Genomic DNA, 17561 nt, shown 5'->3' on the forward strand with positions numbered 1-17561 from the left:
AACGCTATTTAGGGTTTTTCACAATGGAGATCACATTCCAATACAAAAACTTGGTGTTGCCATTTGATATTTTCGAAATTTTCTCACTGTAACCGTAACTGTTAGAGTGACACTGTTGTTTTCCATATCATTCTTGAGCGCATACATCAAAATACCTTATGTCAAAATTTCATTCAGTTTCTGTGAATGGTATGATAGTTAGGGGCCCATATGTCGGGATAGTTTTTTTATAATCACCCTGTAGTATGATATTAGTAAATATTTTTTATAAGCAATAATAGTTAAATTAGCAAGTTTGCCACGCGAAACTTTAACAAAAGCAGTGTGTTGTAAAATGATGTTAGTAACATCCACAAAGCGTGGCCTTTCCAATCAAAAACGCATAAGCACTTTTATATAATTTTGATTACAATCGTAGGAAGTCGGAGGGCATCGTTTTGCGAGTGTTACTAATATTTTACTACACACAAAGGGCAACTGCTAAAATTTCGAGGCAAACGTGATAATTTAACTGATATTATTGCTTATAAAATATTTGCCAATATCATACTATATTGCTTTTCTTCGTTTGACATATTAATCAAAAACCGGTCACCAATTCGAATCGAAGAATCATAATAGTTGTGTTTCTGATTTGATAGGTGGCAGTAGTAGTATCAGTTTGATGTTTCTCAAATATAATATATACTGTGCTGTAGTTATTTTCTATAAGACACATTTTTACCGATGAATTTTTTCCCGTTTGTTGGCTATGGACAAGAGTATCTAAGAAAGGCACCCCTTTTTCATGGAGAATAAGTTCACAAAATATGGACTTTTAGTCTGAAAATCGATGAGAATCAGCGTTATCCGAAAAAATAATTTTGAAGAGTAATTTCACTCCTCCAAAGTTTTAAGGGGCAATTTTGTAAAAAGAGTGTTATTTTTTAATGAAAAACAGATATAAAAATATTTTTAAAGACTCTAAACAAATTACCTAAAATTTGACAAAAGGGGTATTCTCACTCTTCAACAAAATTTAGTAGTAAAATTGAATTGATTCCCGAATCACGTATTGGCGAACACTGCCGAGCTTGGGAATTTCATTGCCCCTGAAAAATAATTTGTGCAATCGTTCCCAGACTTTTCGAGTACGAACAAATCTTGAAGGGGAAAAAATTGTTCAGGGAGAGAACTCAGTTACTCAATGGGAAAAAAGGATTCCTCGTATATACCCCGTAATTGTTTCGTTTTCTTATATCGCCGAAACAAATTTCTTCAGCTCAGCCTGGGTTTTTAAGCAGGCTGATGTTTAGTATTTTTTATATTTCATAGCTGGAGCAAGTGTTATACGAGATATATTCCTAAACTTGGAACGTAAGGACGCCTGCGCACTCATTTTTGACTATATTCTACGTATGTTTATAACAGAAGGCGCCACTTCACCAAGAATGAACGAAAATTGTTTTTCAACCAAAACAAAATCGCTTTTACCCCTTCGCTTACAAGCGATTGACAAGAACTCAGATACTCTATTTAATAAATCGGCGATAAATATGGTAACCTTGTCCTAATGAAAGAGAAAAAAGAGTAAACCAGTTAATATATACAAGTTAAGAGAATGTAGGTACAAAGATTTCTCTTTTCACCTTCACTGCTCTCTAACTTTTACATGTGTGGAAAAAAGTTACTATCAGGGTATACAAAAAAATCTAGAGGGGTAAAAATATAGGGTTGCAACGGATAAACTGACGTTCCCGATGATGAGAAAGGAAAGAAAACTACTTTTTGAATTTATTTCACTCACGTTTGGACGCGATATTGCGTCCTTGATCGTTAAAGTGGTTAAATACATTTATTTTCGGGCATCGAGTGTTTCACCCATTTTGCTTCTGAATTGGAGATTAACCGATATATTCTTTAATAAACTACCCCATTGCCATCCTAACACATGGGACCACCAGGTATGGCCCGTGGGAGCACTCCACAATAATGGGATCAGCTAATGTGATAAATTTTCCCACGTGGAAATTCAAGCAATTGACAAGCCCCTTTCCGGAGGCATATCCATAGTTTTGTCGCCTGTGGGCTGTATACAAATTTTGTCACCCACTCTAAAGTAGTTTTCTTGACTCTTCCATTCCACCAAATTAGCCACCTCAGACTATATATAGCTCGCCGTCTCCCATCCCACACTAAATACAGCTTCATGAAGATAGTAAATGCTTGAATTTTTTCATGCTATGTCAGTATTGTATTGAAGGCATGCCTGCTCTCTGCGGAGACACCTTTTCAAATGGGAGACCAGCTCGGCCATACATATAGTCATCCGTTCAAAAATTCAAGACTTGTTTTTGTCTACATTTCATTCGAACAACCTCAAGTTCGTCTGAATTGAGACACTTTTTTAGTTTATATTTACTTGATAATTCAAAAATTCCTTGCCTAGAAACATTATCCACATGACCATTCAGAGATGGTTTGGCGCAAATTGGCATCAATTAGACTTCAAATAAAGAAACAAAATTCACAAATTCCATCAATTTTATTTTTTCAAATAAGAACAGAATATTAGTGCAACTGGAAGAAGCCCCGGTATTTAATTTACTTTTTGAACCCGCTACCCCACATCGTTTAAAGAAACAGAAAAAAACTGATAATAATAAACCATAAAATATACAATAAACTTTTACAGTAATTCTTACTGCATTTTTTTAAGGAAAAAAAATCAAAATAAAAGGAAAAAGAAAAACAGTGATTCATACTTCGAAAAATTGAAAAAAACGTAACGGACCTACTATTGGTTTTCATTGGTTAATACACAAACGCAGCAAGTTTCGATTATTATTTTTGAATAATATACAAAACAATCTAAATATATTCAGAGCTCATTATAAAACTTTTTTTTAGATCGCTTCTTGCATTTGCACGAACAGAAATTTCTCAAAGTTACAGCATGAAGATGCTTGTTTCCCTTTTAATTGTACTTGTCCAAGTTGGAAAATGGAGGTTTGTCGCGATCCATGTACAGCACTGTAGCTCTTTCTCCCCCCATTCCCTCAACATGATTCCATTTAAATAATTACACTTTTTTTAAATAAACTGTCTTTGATCAAAATCCCCCCAAAAAAAACAATAAAAGGTCCAATGACTGTCACTAATACAATACACAAGATGTCCAATAACGTAGCTGATGTCACAGCTGCAAACCCTCCAAAGGTACATTCATTTTATATGGACAATATTTTCTCTTCTTTTATTCATTAATTTTTTTTAAAGTCGCACAACAACTACTCTCTTCTTAAATAAGATCTGCGACGTTCATAGGCATCTCTTCAATCTGCGTGTTGTAGAACTGCTCGATATCTCGCAGCGTTCGCTTGTCATCTTCGGTAACGAAGTTTATGGCCACGCCTTTACGACCGAACCGGCCACCTCGACCAATCCTATATAATAAGAAAATTAAAAGACATATCTTATATTTGCCCAATATAATTTACGAACTTTCATAAAATATCATATCCAACTAAAAAAAGACCTTTCCAACAAAAAACCGCACAAGTATAAAACTTGAATATCAGATAAATTACTCTGGACAACTAAAACTAACCTATGAATATAGTTTTCTCGGTTAGTTGGCAAATCATAATTTATAACTAAAGACACTTGTTGGACATCAATTCCTCTCGCCAGCAAGTCAGTGGTGATGAGCACACGGCTAGAACCTGAGCGAAATTCTCGCATAATCACATCTCTTTCTTTCTGATCCATGTCACCATGCTAGGAAGAAAAAAAATAGATCAAATAAACTGGATTGTCACGAACAAATAGGATATATCCGACGAATATGAAAGAAAAACATTCAAATACAATTGAAGACCCTGATACAAGGGGAAAAATACATTTAAATTTAAAAAGCTGACCAGAAAAAATTTTGCAAATACTAGCAAATCATTCAATTCATATGAAGGTTTTCAACATACGGAGATGAATTTAGGGAAAGAAAAATTCAACTGCCCTTGCACGGAATTGAACCTATGTCCTCTCACTTGTGAGGTGAGTGTCCGAGGCTGCAAAGGCAATGAAGGATAAGTCGTTTGGTGGCAATATTGCGAGCTCTGGCCTGTGTTAGGTCTGACTGTCCATGTACGACCTCATTCAGTGCATATGAGCTCTAAGGATTGACGTTTGTTGCCTTGTAGTCTAGCGCGCTCACCCAGCCAGCGAGAGGACGTAGGTTTGATTCCCCGCAAGTGCAGTTGAATTTTCTTTCTTTCCTAAATTCATCTTCGCAACAGCCAGCTGTTGAAAACCTTCATATGCATAGCAGAAAGTGACAGTCATTGGATAACTCAATTCAGAAAAATTTTGGTACTTGGCAATGAATTGCCTTCACCTTACATATTATACAGTCAAAATGTACAGTGGTTCCCTATTTACCCACTGGTCCCTTGCTTCACACAATATTCATACACCCACAAGTTTCTCAACCCACTGGCCATGTATCCTAGATTAGTGATTCTCAACCTTTTTGATGTTGTGGACCCTCCAGTAGTGAAGGTTAATGCTCCGTGGACCCCTTGTAGTAGCGATAAATGCTCCGTAAACTCCCCCCCCCCCCCCCCGTAGCACGAGCAGTTCAATTTCGACACTATCCTCCCATAAAATGCAAAATTTATTTTTTTAAACATAATTTGTGTATCATAAAAATTGAATAAATTTACAATTTCACAGTGTACAGAATGTGTCATTCATTACAACGGTAGTAAATTAAATAATCACCCAGGCCCTTTACAAAGTATTTACAGGTTGAGGGAACACTTCCCTAGACACTATCAAAGCGTACAAATTCCTTGGTTTGGTGAGGCCTATTTTAGAGAACTACTGTCCCATGGAAATGGACCAGGATTGATAAAAATCATGTATTTTTTTAACAAATCAAATAAATCTAAATTTGACAAGATTTTGTTTATCATCACAAGATTTTTGATAACTTCACAAGTAATATAAATATTCAGAAACACTTTGAGACAAAAACTTTAGATTCATTACTTTCACAGAGCTGCATAACAATGGTAACTAACATACTTTTGGAAGAATTGCCTGAGCTATAGAATTATGGTTTATGGATTTGAATGGCACCATATTTCCTTACTTACATAGAAATGATTTCTGTGATTGACAGGCATAAATTAATGGTTGCATCACTAGTGTACAACATCATCATAAAGACCGAACACACCGTGGTTCACATCTCAGAGATAGAGATGTGAAGCAGGGTGTGTCCGGTCCTTCAATGCAGTTTCGCAACTAGCCATTCCTGTGCAAGAATTCACATTTAGACCCCTTCTGGCCAATTCTTGAGCCAAAATGACCCATTTAGACTCATTCTGGGTATCTCTTCCAGGTCGGCCCTGTGTGGGTGCCCCAGCTGCACTTGCCTAGTTACGGCACTGCTTCAATGATAAAATTGTTGCATGCTAGTAGTGATGACCTGGCAGCCAATAACCTACTCCCTTGAATCACAGTTCATTTCCATGTCATCACTAAAATAAATGTTGCGTGGAAAGAAACAGTATTCGCATCATAGACTTGCCACAATAATGACTTACCAATGCGGATACAGTGAAATCTCTGCTGTGCATCTTTTCCATGAGCCAATCTACCTTCCGCCTGGTATTGCAGAAGATAACTGCTTGAGTAATAGTTAATGTTTCATACAAGTCACAGAGCGTATCCAATTTCCAGTCCTGTGTGCGAAACCAGGTTTAAACAAGTTAATGAGCCACCTTTTTTTATTTTAGAGGATTAAAAACTCAGAAGTTTCAGCTACTGCGGGTCGAATTGAAGCTTCCCAAGAAGCACAAGGGCCACCAACTCATGTAATTTAGTGACATCTTGATAGAAGGGATCAACGGGGCCATGTGTTAAACAGACACAAAAATAATTGAGGATTTTTATTTATTCTGAAACTATTTTCCTTCTCAATACACCTTGAAATAATTTTTTCCAATAAATATGCAATTACTCTTTTATTGATTGTGAAATAATTTTTATCAGAGATTATTTCTCTCATTGATTCTAGAATTAATAATTCTAATGCTTTCAACTATTTTCTGAAAATGATCAGTGGGCCACAACAAAGAGTCACAAACATGGCTTCGAGAGCCATGTGTTGAAGGTGGTGAAGACCCCTGCTCTAAGGGAAGGAAGAAAAATTAGATGAAATAGATTACCTCTCGTTCAACTGATATGTAGAACTGTTTAATACCCTCTAAAGTCAATTCTTCTTTCTTGACCAAGATTCGAATTGGGTCTCGCATGAATTTCTTTGTTACTTCCAGGACATCTGCTGGCATTGTTGCAGACAATAAGATCACCTGTCGAGTAAATAAACATGTAAAAAAATAGAAGCAAAAAATATATACAATAAATATTTTATGAACAACATTAGAAGGCACATCACTCTCATTCTTTTGCACATGATTCACATAACATAGCTGCTAACTTTTGAAAATGAAAATTAAAGAGATTTTTGCGCAGACCCCCATATTTTATACTAAAAACACTCCCAAAAGGGATTTTTCCAAATAAAATAGGTATTTCCCACACATAAAAGTTGAAGAGTAGGGAATAAAATCCCTACTTAAAACTGAAGTCAAATAAAATAGGGATTATTTTACACACATGGAAGTTAAACCCCTTGGGAATGAAATCCCTATGCAAAAAACAAGATAAATTGGAGACCAAAACTTCAATGGTGATCTAAAATATATATATATTGTGTAAAATCAGAAACAATGTAGATAAACATTCTACACGAATGACCCCAAAATCACTGGAAGATGAAGGAGAAAAAGCGTCAAGTTTTGAAGAACTGACTTTTTGTGACACTTGATTGATGTTTTTTTGATTTCTCATGGGTGATGTCAGTCTTTCCACTATGTCCCTAACACAACTTGTACAAAAAGAAAAAGTCAGCCTTTTTTTGGAACGTTTGATGAAAGGAAATTCATCGGAATATAAGTATCTTTAAAATAAATTATTTTTTGGCTCATCAGTATTCATATTTTGTTATTGCATGTACATATGCATATTATTATCCAGAACCATTGGCTGCTAAGCTATTTCCCTGCACGATAAGACAAACAACTTTTCTTGTTACCATCAGAGGGTTTGTAAAACTTCCTTTAAAGAAGGAATTTCCCACTATTCCCCCATTTACGACGTGTGACGTCATTCTGAAAGGGGGGGGGGGGGAAACAAGGGACAATACTTTTTGCCCAACAAGAAATTCCTTAGGGATTGTTTTCAGAAGCAGAGATTCTTTTTAAATGAAGTAGGGAATTTTTTGTGATTTTCGTAAAAATTTGAAAGATTTACAAACTTTTCGGGAGACTCCCGGAAAATTCTGGAAACTTGGCAGCTATGACATAAGAATATTTTCTTAAATGATAACACTTTCAAAAACACAGCATAATATGCAGTATATGACATGATAACTGACCTGGATATTGGAATTCAAAGTTCGGAACACATCATAAATTTGGTCCTTAAACCCCCTGGACAACATTTCGTCAGCTTCATCGAGAACAAATATCTTGATATGATCCGTTCCTGTGTAAGCACAGAAAAAAAAAAAAAATCTGTCAACATCCACATACTGTGTTCACTCAATTTTCACTATTTCAAAAACCTAGGTTGTCTTACATGCATGAGCGAATATTTGAACAAAAAATTTCACTATGATTAAAAATAAATAAAATGAAATGCATGAAAAATTGAAATTTATTCAAATAAATCCACAACGAATGATAATTTTGACTGAGTGAAGATAATTTTGGATCCATTAAAAATTCAATGTTGATGAAAAAAAATCAGAATCAGGAAGTAAAATAATCTAAAATTGATGAATAAAACAAATCTGAAACTAATGAGAAAAATAGTTCCAGAATTTCTATGAAAATTTATGAAAGAATTTTAGAATTTGTGAAAGTGGTCACGTGGCATCACACCTTTTGCCCCCCCCCCATTTGATTCAGGGCCCTGGGCTATAGACACAGGGATCCCAACAGTGACATCAGATTCGGAGGGTACAGTTGTGCGCTCAAGCACACCCCTCTAAAATTTATTTTAAAATCTGCTATAAAATTTGTCGTTTATGTCGCCTTGCCCTAAAAATACTAAAAATCGTATGCTATTATCTGTGAATACACAAGATAAGAAAGCCGAATAGGGATGTTGATGAAGACGAAGCAATGATGGCATTTTGTTCCAAAAAAATTGAAAAACTTCCAGTAATTTCATGAGGAATATTCACAGCAAACAGCATTGAGCTAATGCCCCAGCTAAAACAATAGGCTACTTTAAATGTCCGTCAAAGCAGGGTAAATGCCCTATCTGATCAAGTTGAAGAAAATTGACTTGTATTTTAAAAATAGTTGTTGGGGGGTGAAGGAACCCCCATCCCATCAGTAAACATTTCCACTAAAGAGAGGCTTCGTACCCAAGGGTAGCATATGTGAATCAGTTGATGACACTAAAAGACACCAGTTGCCATTTAAACAATTCCCTTCAATGCCTCGAAATTCAAATTTTTTCAAACACAAATGTATGAAGAAAAAAAGCATGAGATGAGTAAAGCATCATCTTTGCAAGAAATTTCAGCTGTAAACTTAAGCACAAGTGGTCTGATTAAATAAGATAGCACAGCGATTGTGTTTTCAAGAACATAATTTTATCAGCTGGCTGATCTAAATAAGACTAAATTGGAAAAAAAAGGCTCAGAGGTTGTTTATTAAAAGTTCATTTATACACTACTAGTGGAAACACCTGTTGTAACCAGGAGAAGTGATGAATGCTTAAAGTCTGACATAGTGTTAATTGGCATATTTTGACATCTTCGTGACCTCATCATTCAGACCAGTGAAATAATGGTTATAGAAATCAAGCACATTGTGAGATAAAAGGGGAGGGACTTTCACTACTCATTTTTACAAATCCCGTACAGACTTGGTTAGTTCAAAAATTGGATAGGTGATAAAAAAAAATTGTGGGAAGTAAAAAATGGGTTAGTCATTCACCTTTATCAATGATTTCCATAAGAATTATTTTTTGTTTGCTTCATTGTAACATTTTGGTAAATACAATATTCCATGGAATTGATGTACGATAGCATTTCATGCGAATCTTGCTTCTCTAAAATATTTTGACGATGGAAGAATGTTTCTACAGCTAGTGGTTGAAGTGGCAATCTTTGATTAGAGGACTCAATGTAATTTTTTGAATCCTGTACCTTTTGGTAATTTCTGTCTTGAATTTGCATCCATTAATTTATTTCAAAATATTTTTTTCATCCACTGTCAAGCACAATCTTTTCGGCTTTGTTGACATAAAAAAAGTAGACAACAGCAGTGGACTGAAATAGAGTTCGATTGACTCTCGACTTGCAAATGGCATCAATAATCTAATGTGTTACCTATCTAATGTGTCTCCTACCATTTCTGAAACCATCAGTTTATCCAATCATAATGCAAAAAGAGTGAATTGAATGGTCAAAGCATCTTCAATTAATGTCACCTGCCGCCAAAAATCGACCCCTCCTTCCTGGCATGTGTTCATAAAGCACCTGTTTTTTAATGTTGACAAATTAGTGAACTCTGTATGTATACACTCCTCTATTTTCTCTTAACCCTTACAGCGGCATTCATAAAATACAGCAGATTTTAACATTAGCTCTATGGAAAGCTGTTTGGGGAAGAGAACCAGTTTGTAAAAACGAGTGCATTCGTAAATTGGAGGTTTGTAAAATCAAGCGTAGACTGTACCTATATTAAACCACACAATGCACTAAAAAAGAATGCCTCTGGGAAACTCCAAAGAGGCTTTAGCAATTCCTCTCTACAGCCAGTAAAAAAAAATTCATTTTTTTAAATTTTCAATGAAATCGTATTAGAGTTACAATCTAAAACACAATACAGATCTGAATACATGCAACTGATCTTTATTATGTAGCTACTATAAGCAAATCACAAAAATAAATACAGTGAAACACCTACATAATAATAATCAAGGGACCAGAGAAGTTTATAATTTTATAACGATATAAAAAGAGTTGTTATAGATGGAATATATTAACACTATGAAAAGTACATTGGAACCTATTGCTATATAATATTTTTGCTGTACTTGAAACTCAATTTCCAGCTTTATGTGTTCACAAAATGGTTTTGGCTTTCAATATATAATTAAAAAAATATATATAATAAATGGCAAAAGTGAAAAAAAGGTAACTAAAATAATATCAGCAAAAAAAAAAAAAAAAAAAAAAAAAAACAAGCATGACTCGAATGTTCAATTTAATACTAGTAATAATAATGAAAAAAAGATTCAAAACTTACTCAATGCTTTCCTACTAATCATATCAAAGACTCTTCCAGGTGTTCCCACAACCACATGCACACCCATTTCTAGCTTTCGGATGTCTTCACGGACATTTGTACCTCCTATACAGGCGTGACACTGAGCATTCATGTAATCTCCTAGGGCAATTACTACTTTTTGAATCTGCATGTACAAAAATCAAAATTTAAAAATAAGTTTATGGTACACACACACACAAAATTTCAAGTTATACTCAAGATACTGAGATAAAAAAAATATCATGATTCACTGCATTTTCAAACTAGGATCAACACTGGGGGGGGGGAGAGAGATCACTGATAGTGTGTACAGCGGCAGGAGTGGGGGAAAGGTCACCCTCTCCCTGTTACCAAATATGAACACTGCTAATCACTTTCTCCTCTACCTCATTGATTCCTTTTTTTTCCTCTTTGGATTGAATCAGATTGAAACTAGAATCATATGGGGGGGGGGGGGGGAGACACCAATCATGTGTTAAACCCAAAATATTTTCATGAATCACTAAAAGAAAAGCCAGACCTTCAGAAGGGGGGGGGGAAGGAGGAAAATGGCATTGGGAGCGTGCTAGAGCACCTACAGTGCATACTATTTTCAATTGGCAACATCTACTTTTAATGTTTCTTTTCCATTGCCAATTGGGAAGTTCATGTTTGAGACAATCTCATTATTCCCATTTTCATTCATAGATGGCAGTAAAACTCCAATTAAAAGAAATGTAAATCTTCTGTAACTTCAGACGTGCCAACTTTTGAAATACAGAAATCCGGACATTCTCCCGAGGGGGTCCCCCCTCATAGACTCGATCAAAAGAAAAATTCATAAAAAAATGTTTCGAATTTTTTTTTTTTTAAATAAATTAAGAAAAAGTTGCGTTCTCCCCCCCCCCCCCACGGCAGGTTCTGCATTGCCATGGGTGTTTTCCCTAATGACCATGGTAATTATTGACGCCACGACAACGTGAAAGCTCGCATAAAATCTAATTTTCTGCCAAAATCCGGAGAAATTTTAACAAATCCGGAGAGCGAGAGGAAGGATGAAAAATCGGGAGAGTTGGCAGGTCTGTGTAACTTGTCAGAAAAGAAAATCATGCACCGTAGAGTTAAAAAAAAAATGCAAACAAAACATTTCAAGTTAAAACATGAAGTTTGCAACTAGTTTTTTTCCTTTCTATAGTTTGAATCACAAAGATAGTTATATATTTGGAAAGTAATAATACAGTGGAATCCCGTTATAACGAACTCCAAGAGACCGTAGAAATCGCTTCATTATGAAGGAATCCCAGGTTTTTGCATTGTTTCTATGTAAACATATCTGGAGGATTAAAAAATCCTCCAGATAAGTTCAGTAAAACGAGATTTTCGCTATAACAGTATTCGTAAAAAAGGGATTTGACTGTACTTCAATATATTTATTTTGTGATTTTTTGTCGTCTTTAAGACCCTGTATAAACAGTACAGTTCAAAATAGATTTTTTTTTAAATACTTTCCCCGGCTCTTTATATATATACAGGGTGCATAGCAAACAGGAGTATGACATTTTACTGGCGAACATTGATCCTAGAGGTATACTTCCAATCAGAAAAAGTTTCCAAATAGCGTGTAGTACTCAGATATGCATCCATGTTTTCAAGGGGTTGTATAGTTATTAATAGGGCTAGGATTTTATGCCTATTTATTACTTCTATAAATGTATCTATGGCCTTAGAAACCTGCAAATATACTCTATAAAGCGAAATGTCCTAAAAAAAATTTCATTCCCAATAATGTTTCCAAATAGCGTGCAGTATTCAGATGTGTCAACCCTTGAAAGGGTTGTAGGTTGTAAAGTGATTAAAATGAAAAAAAATTCTTAACTTTTATACAATAACTTTTTATACAATCCCTGTGCGCCCCAAAACAAAATTAGGAAGTTGCTACCCTGTCTCTTTTGATGATGAAAAAAAGTTTCTAAGTGCATTATTCACCGAGATATTTGAATTTGAAAAAGTTGGGGAAAAGTACAGCTCTAAATGCGGAAGAACCATTTTTACACACATTTAACACTGCTTTCTCAAATTTCCTCCATTTTTTGAATTCAAATATCTCAGTGAATATTGCACTTAGAAACAAGGAATTATTTTTTGTTGGCAGCGGGAGAGAGAGATAGAGAACAACAACTTTCTATTGGGTTTTGGGGCACACAGGGATTGTATAAAAAGTTAAATTCTTTTTATTTTAATAACTAGGGCTCAGATTTTTATGTCTGCATATTTTTTTTTTACTTTTTGGCATAATTTGCTATTTTTACGTGATGGAGCATATTTTCAAAACTTTGAGGTATATTTTGCATATTTCATAATTTTTGATAAAAGTAAATTTTTCCTTCTGCTATTCTAATTCCGCTCAGACTGGTTTTTTCGATGGGAGCTCTTTTTTCTCTCACAAAAGCCTTCAAAACGTACTCCCCTCCTCACCAACTTCAAAAATCTATGACAATTCATTAAAGGGTCAAACTCCAGCAGAACAGAAACATAAGCACCAACCAGGACTGGATTAACCCATAAAATGGCCCCAAGCACTCAAGCGATTTTAGTGGCCCCCCCCCATTCTCTTTGTTATTAACCTTAATGCACGACACATGGGCATGACAATTAGATATGTTTAAAATTTGAGAGTGAATATGCAAATTAGTAAGAAGGCATTTTTAGGTGAGTGGGGGGATTTCAAGGAAAATCATTTTGCCTGATGAGCCCGAAGTGGCGTAGAGGCCTCATGAAAATTTGATCCGGTTAAAATTTTGATGAGATTAAGTATGCGAATTGGAAGGTCAGTATTTATAGCTAGTTAGGGGGACAAAAAAAATTTGACCAGAGGGCCCCGTGATGCTTTTAAACACGGGTCTAGGCTTACTTTATGGAAAGAGTTAAATCTAAATCCAAAAACTGAGCATTAATGCGAGTTCTTATTCGAAATTAGTTTGTCTGCTTTTGCGCTACCCTCAGGGCAGCAACTAGAAAAACTAAAATTTACTCTGTCACTTGGGATCTGTATCCATTTGGATGCTCCCATCCCGTAATTTTTAATGGTAAAAGGTAAACTTTCTGGTCCAATGCTCTGATATTCTGAACTCTTCCCCCCCCCCTCCTTAGTTGCAGCCCTGGTCAATCTTTCAATTAAGATCTTCAAATATACAATCAACTGCACTTTAGGATTTTAGGATTTCCTACCAGATGGTTGAAGCTAGGGGAAAAAAAATACAAATCAAAAAAGGAAAACATTTGATTTTTTTTGTGCTGCCCCACTTCCTCCCGATGCTCCCTAAGCAAATGCTTGTTTTGCTTAATGATTAATCTGGCCCTGGCACCAACTGATATGATAATCCTTGCCACCTTTTTGAAAATCAGGCACAAGTGCAATGGATGTAAATTGTATCATTTAAGGCTAAAATTTTTATGCACTAAAAATGAAACACTGCCGTTGATTGGCCAAAAAACCTGAATTTCAGGTTTTCCAATCAATCAGCAACGACAATGCACCCTTAGAGCGTAAAAATCCTAGCCCTTCTTGAACACTGGTGCATAGTGTAAATAGATTAATCATCTGAATCCGTGATGAGAAATTTTCAATATTCGTGGGAAAAATTAGATAAAAAAAATTAGTCTGTGTGGGAAATTTTGAAAGTATTATCAAACTAAAGAATTACTAAAATTTAAAAAAATAATTTGTGCAATGGTTTTCTACATTGAATACAGTCGACACTCGTTTTTACAAACCTGTATGGACGTGAGAATTAGTTCACAAATGGGAAAACATATTCCTTTAAGCCCGTGCTCGAACGATTGCGCGTTTGAGACACTAACAAAGATTTCCTGGTCTTAAAGGATTAAAGAAATGAAATATTGCTTAAGACCAGAAAATTAGTTCATAAAAACATGCAATTCGTAAAATTGGAGGTTTGAAAAATCGAGAATCAACTGTACTTTGCTAGATATTTTTACTTATAGATGGCAACATGTTAATTCTGAATTTGTGGGAAAAACTTGAACATAAAAAAAAATAAAGGTATGTTATCGATTCTCAATACTCCTAAGTGTTCAGTAAAATGAAGAACTTTTGTTCATATAATAAGTAATGGTTTATAGTCTAGACTGCATCAACACTTCTCATTATCATATTATTTTGCTAAAACTTGAAAATTTTTTTCAAGACATATTTTTTGCTTTATAGGACATATTTGCAATTTTTTTAAGGCCATAAATACATTTTTTAGAAGTTTTTAGGGCATAAAAATCCTAGCCCTATTAACAACTATACAAGGGTGACGAGTCCTTACACTGGACCCAAGGCTGCCCTAGGTAGTTCAGTGAGCTTCCTCCTTGTGGTGTTCTACGTATGGTCGTCTCAACATCATGGGTCCCTGGTCAGAATGATGTTCTGGGGCCACACACTTAGCTGCTCTAATAACAGCTTACATATTTACACTCACAATCATAGCACCAGAACCCATTATGATGTTCCCATAGACACGAGGCCCCGGGTTAAGAGACCTGGTTCCATAGATAGCTCTGCTACATTTGGAAAGTAGTCATATTTTGACACCATTTGTCACTAAAAAGCTTTATTTCTTCACAGCTGTCTGTGGGCTCCTCCATCACTTGCGGTGGCTCCCCTTTCATCTGATTTTCACCCACATGCTCCTTAGAATATTACAGGATTGCAGAGGGGGGCATATGACCCCCAGGTTGAGAAACACTGGGTTAGACTGTAGATTATGTACAAAATGATCACTAGAATTACAAGAGAAATTTTTTATCACTGCGTAGGTACACATTTTAAAGCTAAACTGATAATTATTGACTATTTAAGTCACAGTATGACTGTACAAGAACTGAATACTAGGATTGAGAAGAGCTTGGGGAAATAATTTCCACACGCTCTCTCTAAAAGAACATATTAAACATCTTTCGAATTTCCACTAGAAAAAATAAAAACCCATTTTTCCTCACCTGTTGAGCCAATTCCCTGGTAGGGGCTAATATAAGAGCTTGGCACTCTCTGAGGTTGGTGTCGATTTTCTGGAGGATGGCTATAGAAAATGTAGCTGTCTTGCCAGTTCCCGACTGTGCTTGAGCTATCACATCAAGTCCTTTAATGCAAGGAATTATCGCTCTCTGTTGAATAGCCGAGGGCTTCTCAAAACCATAGGCATAGATACCTCTGAGTAACTCCTCACGGAGGCTCATATCATCAAAATTATCAAGAATATAGTCCCAGTTGCTCTACAATGATTTAAAAATAGTAAGAGAAGAAAATTAATTCTTTTAGAGACAAAAATATGATCATATCAACTTGTGAAAATAAGTTTTCTTGCATATCATTGGTTCAGGAATATAAATATCAATAACAACCACCCACACATTCCTTCAGTTTAGTGTTTAATGGGGTTTCTCAAAGCCCTCTCTGCAATGAACTTTTCATCATAATATTCCTCTAGCAATGGATTACTTAGGAAGCATTCAAAGCCACAAAACAGGATTCTGGGGCTCTTTATCATGATGCAGCAAAATGTCTATCAAAATCTGAAGCTCCTTACTATTGTGCCCATTTTTTTTATATGAAACAATATAGCAAAATAAAATTCAGAAATCTGAAGTTTAGTTAATAAAACACTATATACAAATGGATCTTGCCTACAATGTTTTTTTAAAAACAGTCATGAAAAAACATAAGCAACAAAACTTTTTAAACAGGAACTTCCATTGAGTATTAGTAAAAGGTGGGACCACAAAAAAAATACAGTTGTCGCTCGATCAGGGGTCAGCACGGATCATGGCCTCAAAATTAGTGAAAATAGTGACCAAAATGTTTGAAAAAGTGACCAAATAGTAACCGAAATGTTTAAAAGTGACCAAATAGTGACCAAAATATTTTTAGAGAGAGACCAAATGGACAATGAATTTTTATTACCAAATTGAATGAATTGAAATTGAATTTAGTTTTAACTTTGCATTTCAATAGAACTCACTGAAATTGCTTTTTTTACATAATAGATAGAAATAATTAAATCAAACTCAAACGCATTCTGCTAACCAGAAAAGTTTTGAATAACTTATCAAATTTATCAACAACTATGTGTGAGAGAATAACTACATTACATCCTTTTTAAGTAACAGCAGCAATGCCTTCCCCCATGTTGCTTTCCACAACCCATCTTAAAATCAATTTAAGCAGGATAAACTTCAAAGCGGGAAAAATTTTTCCCATTCAAAGAAGGGAAAAAAATGAAATAACACAAAATTTGATGAGAGAATTTGTCCTATCTACATTCCAGTGGATTTTTCATTCATGCTATGAATGACAGTATACAAAATGTACTCAAACTTTTTTTAACTAGTACAAATTTGATTTACATACCTAGGTTTGTATAATATGTTCCAACAAATTTTAAGAAATTTACTTAATGATTAAAAACCATAAAATTAAATTTTTAACATTTTAAATTATTAAATTAAAAAATTACTTAAATTACTGAATTATAAATTATTTAAATTATTAAATTGAATAAAATATTTAAATTATTAAATTGAATAAAATATTTAAATTATTAAATTGAATAAAATATTTAAATTATTAAATTGAATAAAATATTTAAATTATTAAATTGAATAAAGTATTCAAATTATTAAATTAACTTAATTATTTTGATTATTATATGTTGAGGGAGGGGCAATCCACCCTCCCCCCAGCGTCAATGGCAGAGCCTACTGATGTATACATATATATGATGTATATCAATTGTCATCGTGCCACACCCCTAAGACCTTAAAGTATTTCCACCTATGGCTAGACTGGGAAAAGTGGCGAGTACTATTTTACAGGCGGGGGCACCAAAATAATACTGTCCTTGGGTGAGGGAAAAAATAAACCAGTTTTGAAATTTGTAAAAATATATATTTTCCCTTTTTTTACACACAACATACACCCCTGCAAAAAAAAAAAAAAAAAAAAACACATTTACTCCTTTACCCAGAAACACAGGGGTGGGAAGTGACAAAGTCCATTTCGGAGCAGCTTTGAAGCAGCAAAATTCAGGATTGTGAGCAGTTTTGGAGCAGCAAATTCAGGATTTGGAACAGCAAAATATAGGATTCGGATCAGTTTTGGAGCAGCAAAATATAGGA

The 17561-nt window shown here is 34.8% G+C and overlaps 1 protein-coding gene across 1 annotated transcript in view; it reads right to left on the minus strand.

The window, feature by feature from the left end:
* Positions 1–2505: 2505 nt before the first annotated feature.
* Positions 2506–17561, minus strand: part of LOC149081763 (eukaryotic initiation factor 4A-I-like) — a 28976-nt gene continuing 13920 nt past the window's right edge. Inside the window, exons 3-9 of the mRNA XM_089237199.1 lie at positions 15387–15659; positions 10380–10545; positions 7487–7596; positions 6216–6359; positions 5592–5729; positions 3590–3759; positions 2506–3425 (exon numbers count right to left, since the gene is read on the minus strand). Coding sequence (XP_089093325.1) covers positions 3281–3425; positions 3590–3759; positions 5592–5729; positions 6216–6359; positions 7487–7596; positions 10380–10545; positions 15387–15659 — 1146 coding nt within the window. The 3' untranslated portion in view covers positions 2506–3280. The remainder of the gene's footprint in view (positions 3426–3589; positions 3760–5591; positions 5730–6215; positions 6360–7486; positions 7597–10379; positions 10546–15386; positions 15660–17561) is intronic.

This window comes from Pholcus phalangioides, unplaced genomic scaffold, assembly GCF_987345545.1.
Source record: "Pholcus phalangioides strain wild (caught in Gottingen) unplaced genomic scaffold, Ppha-v1.0 ptg000009l_1, whole genome shotgun sequence".
Lineage (NCBI taxonomy): Eukaryota > Metazoa > Arthropoda > Arachnida > Araneae > Pholcidae > Pholcus > Pholcus phalangioides.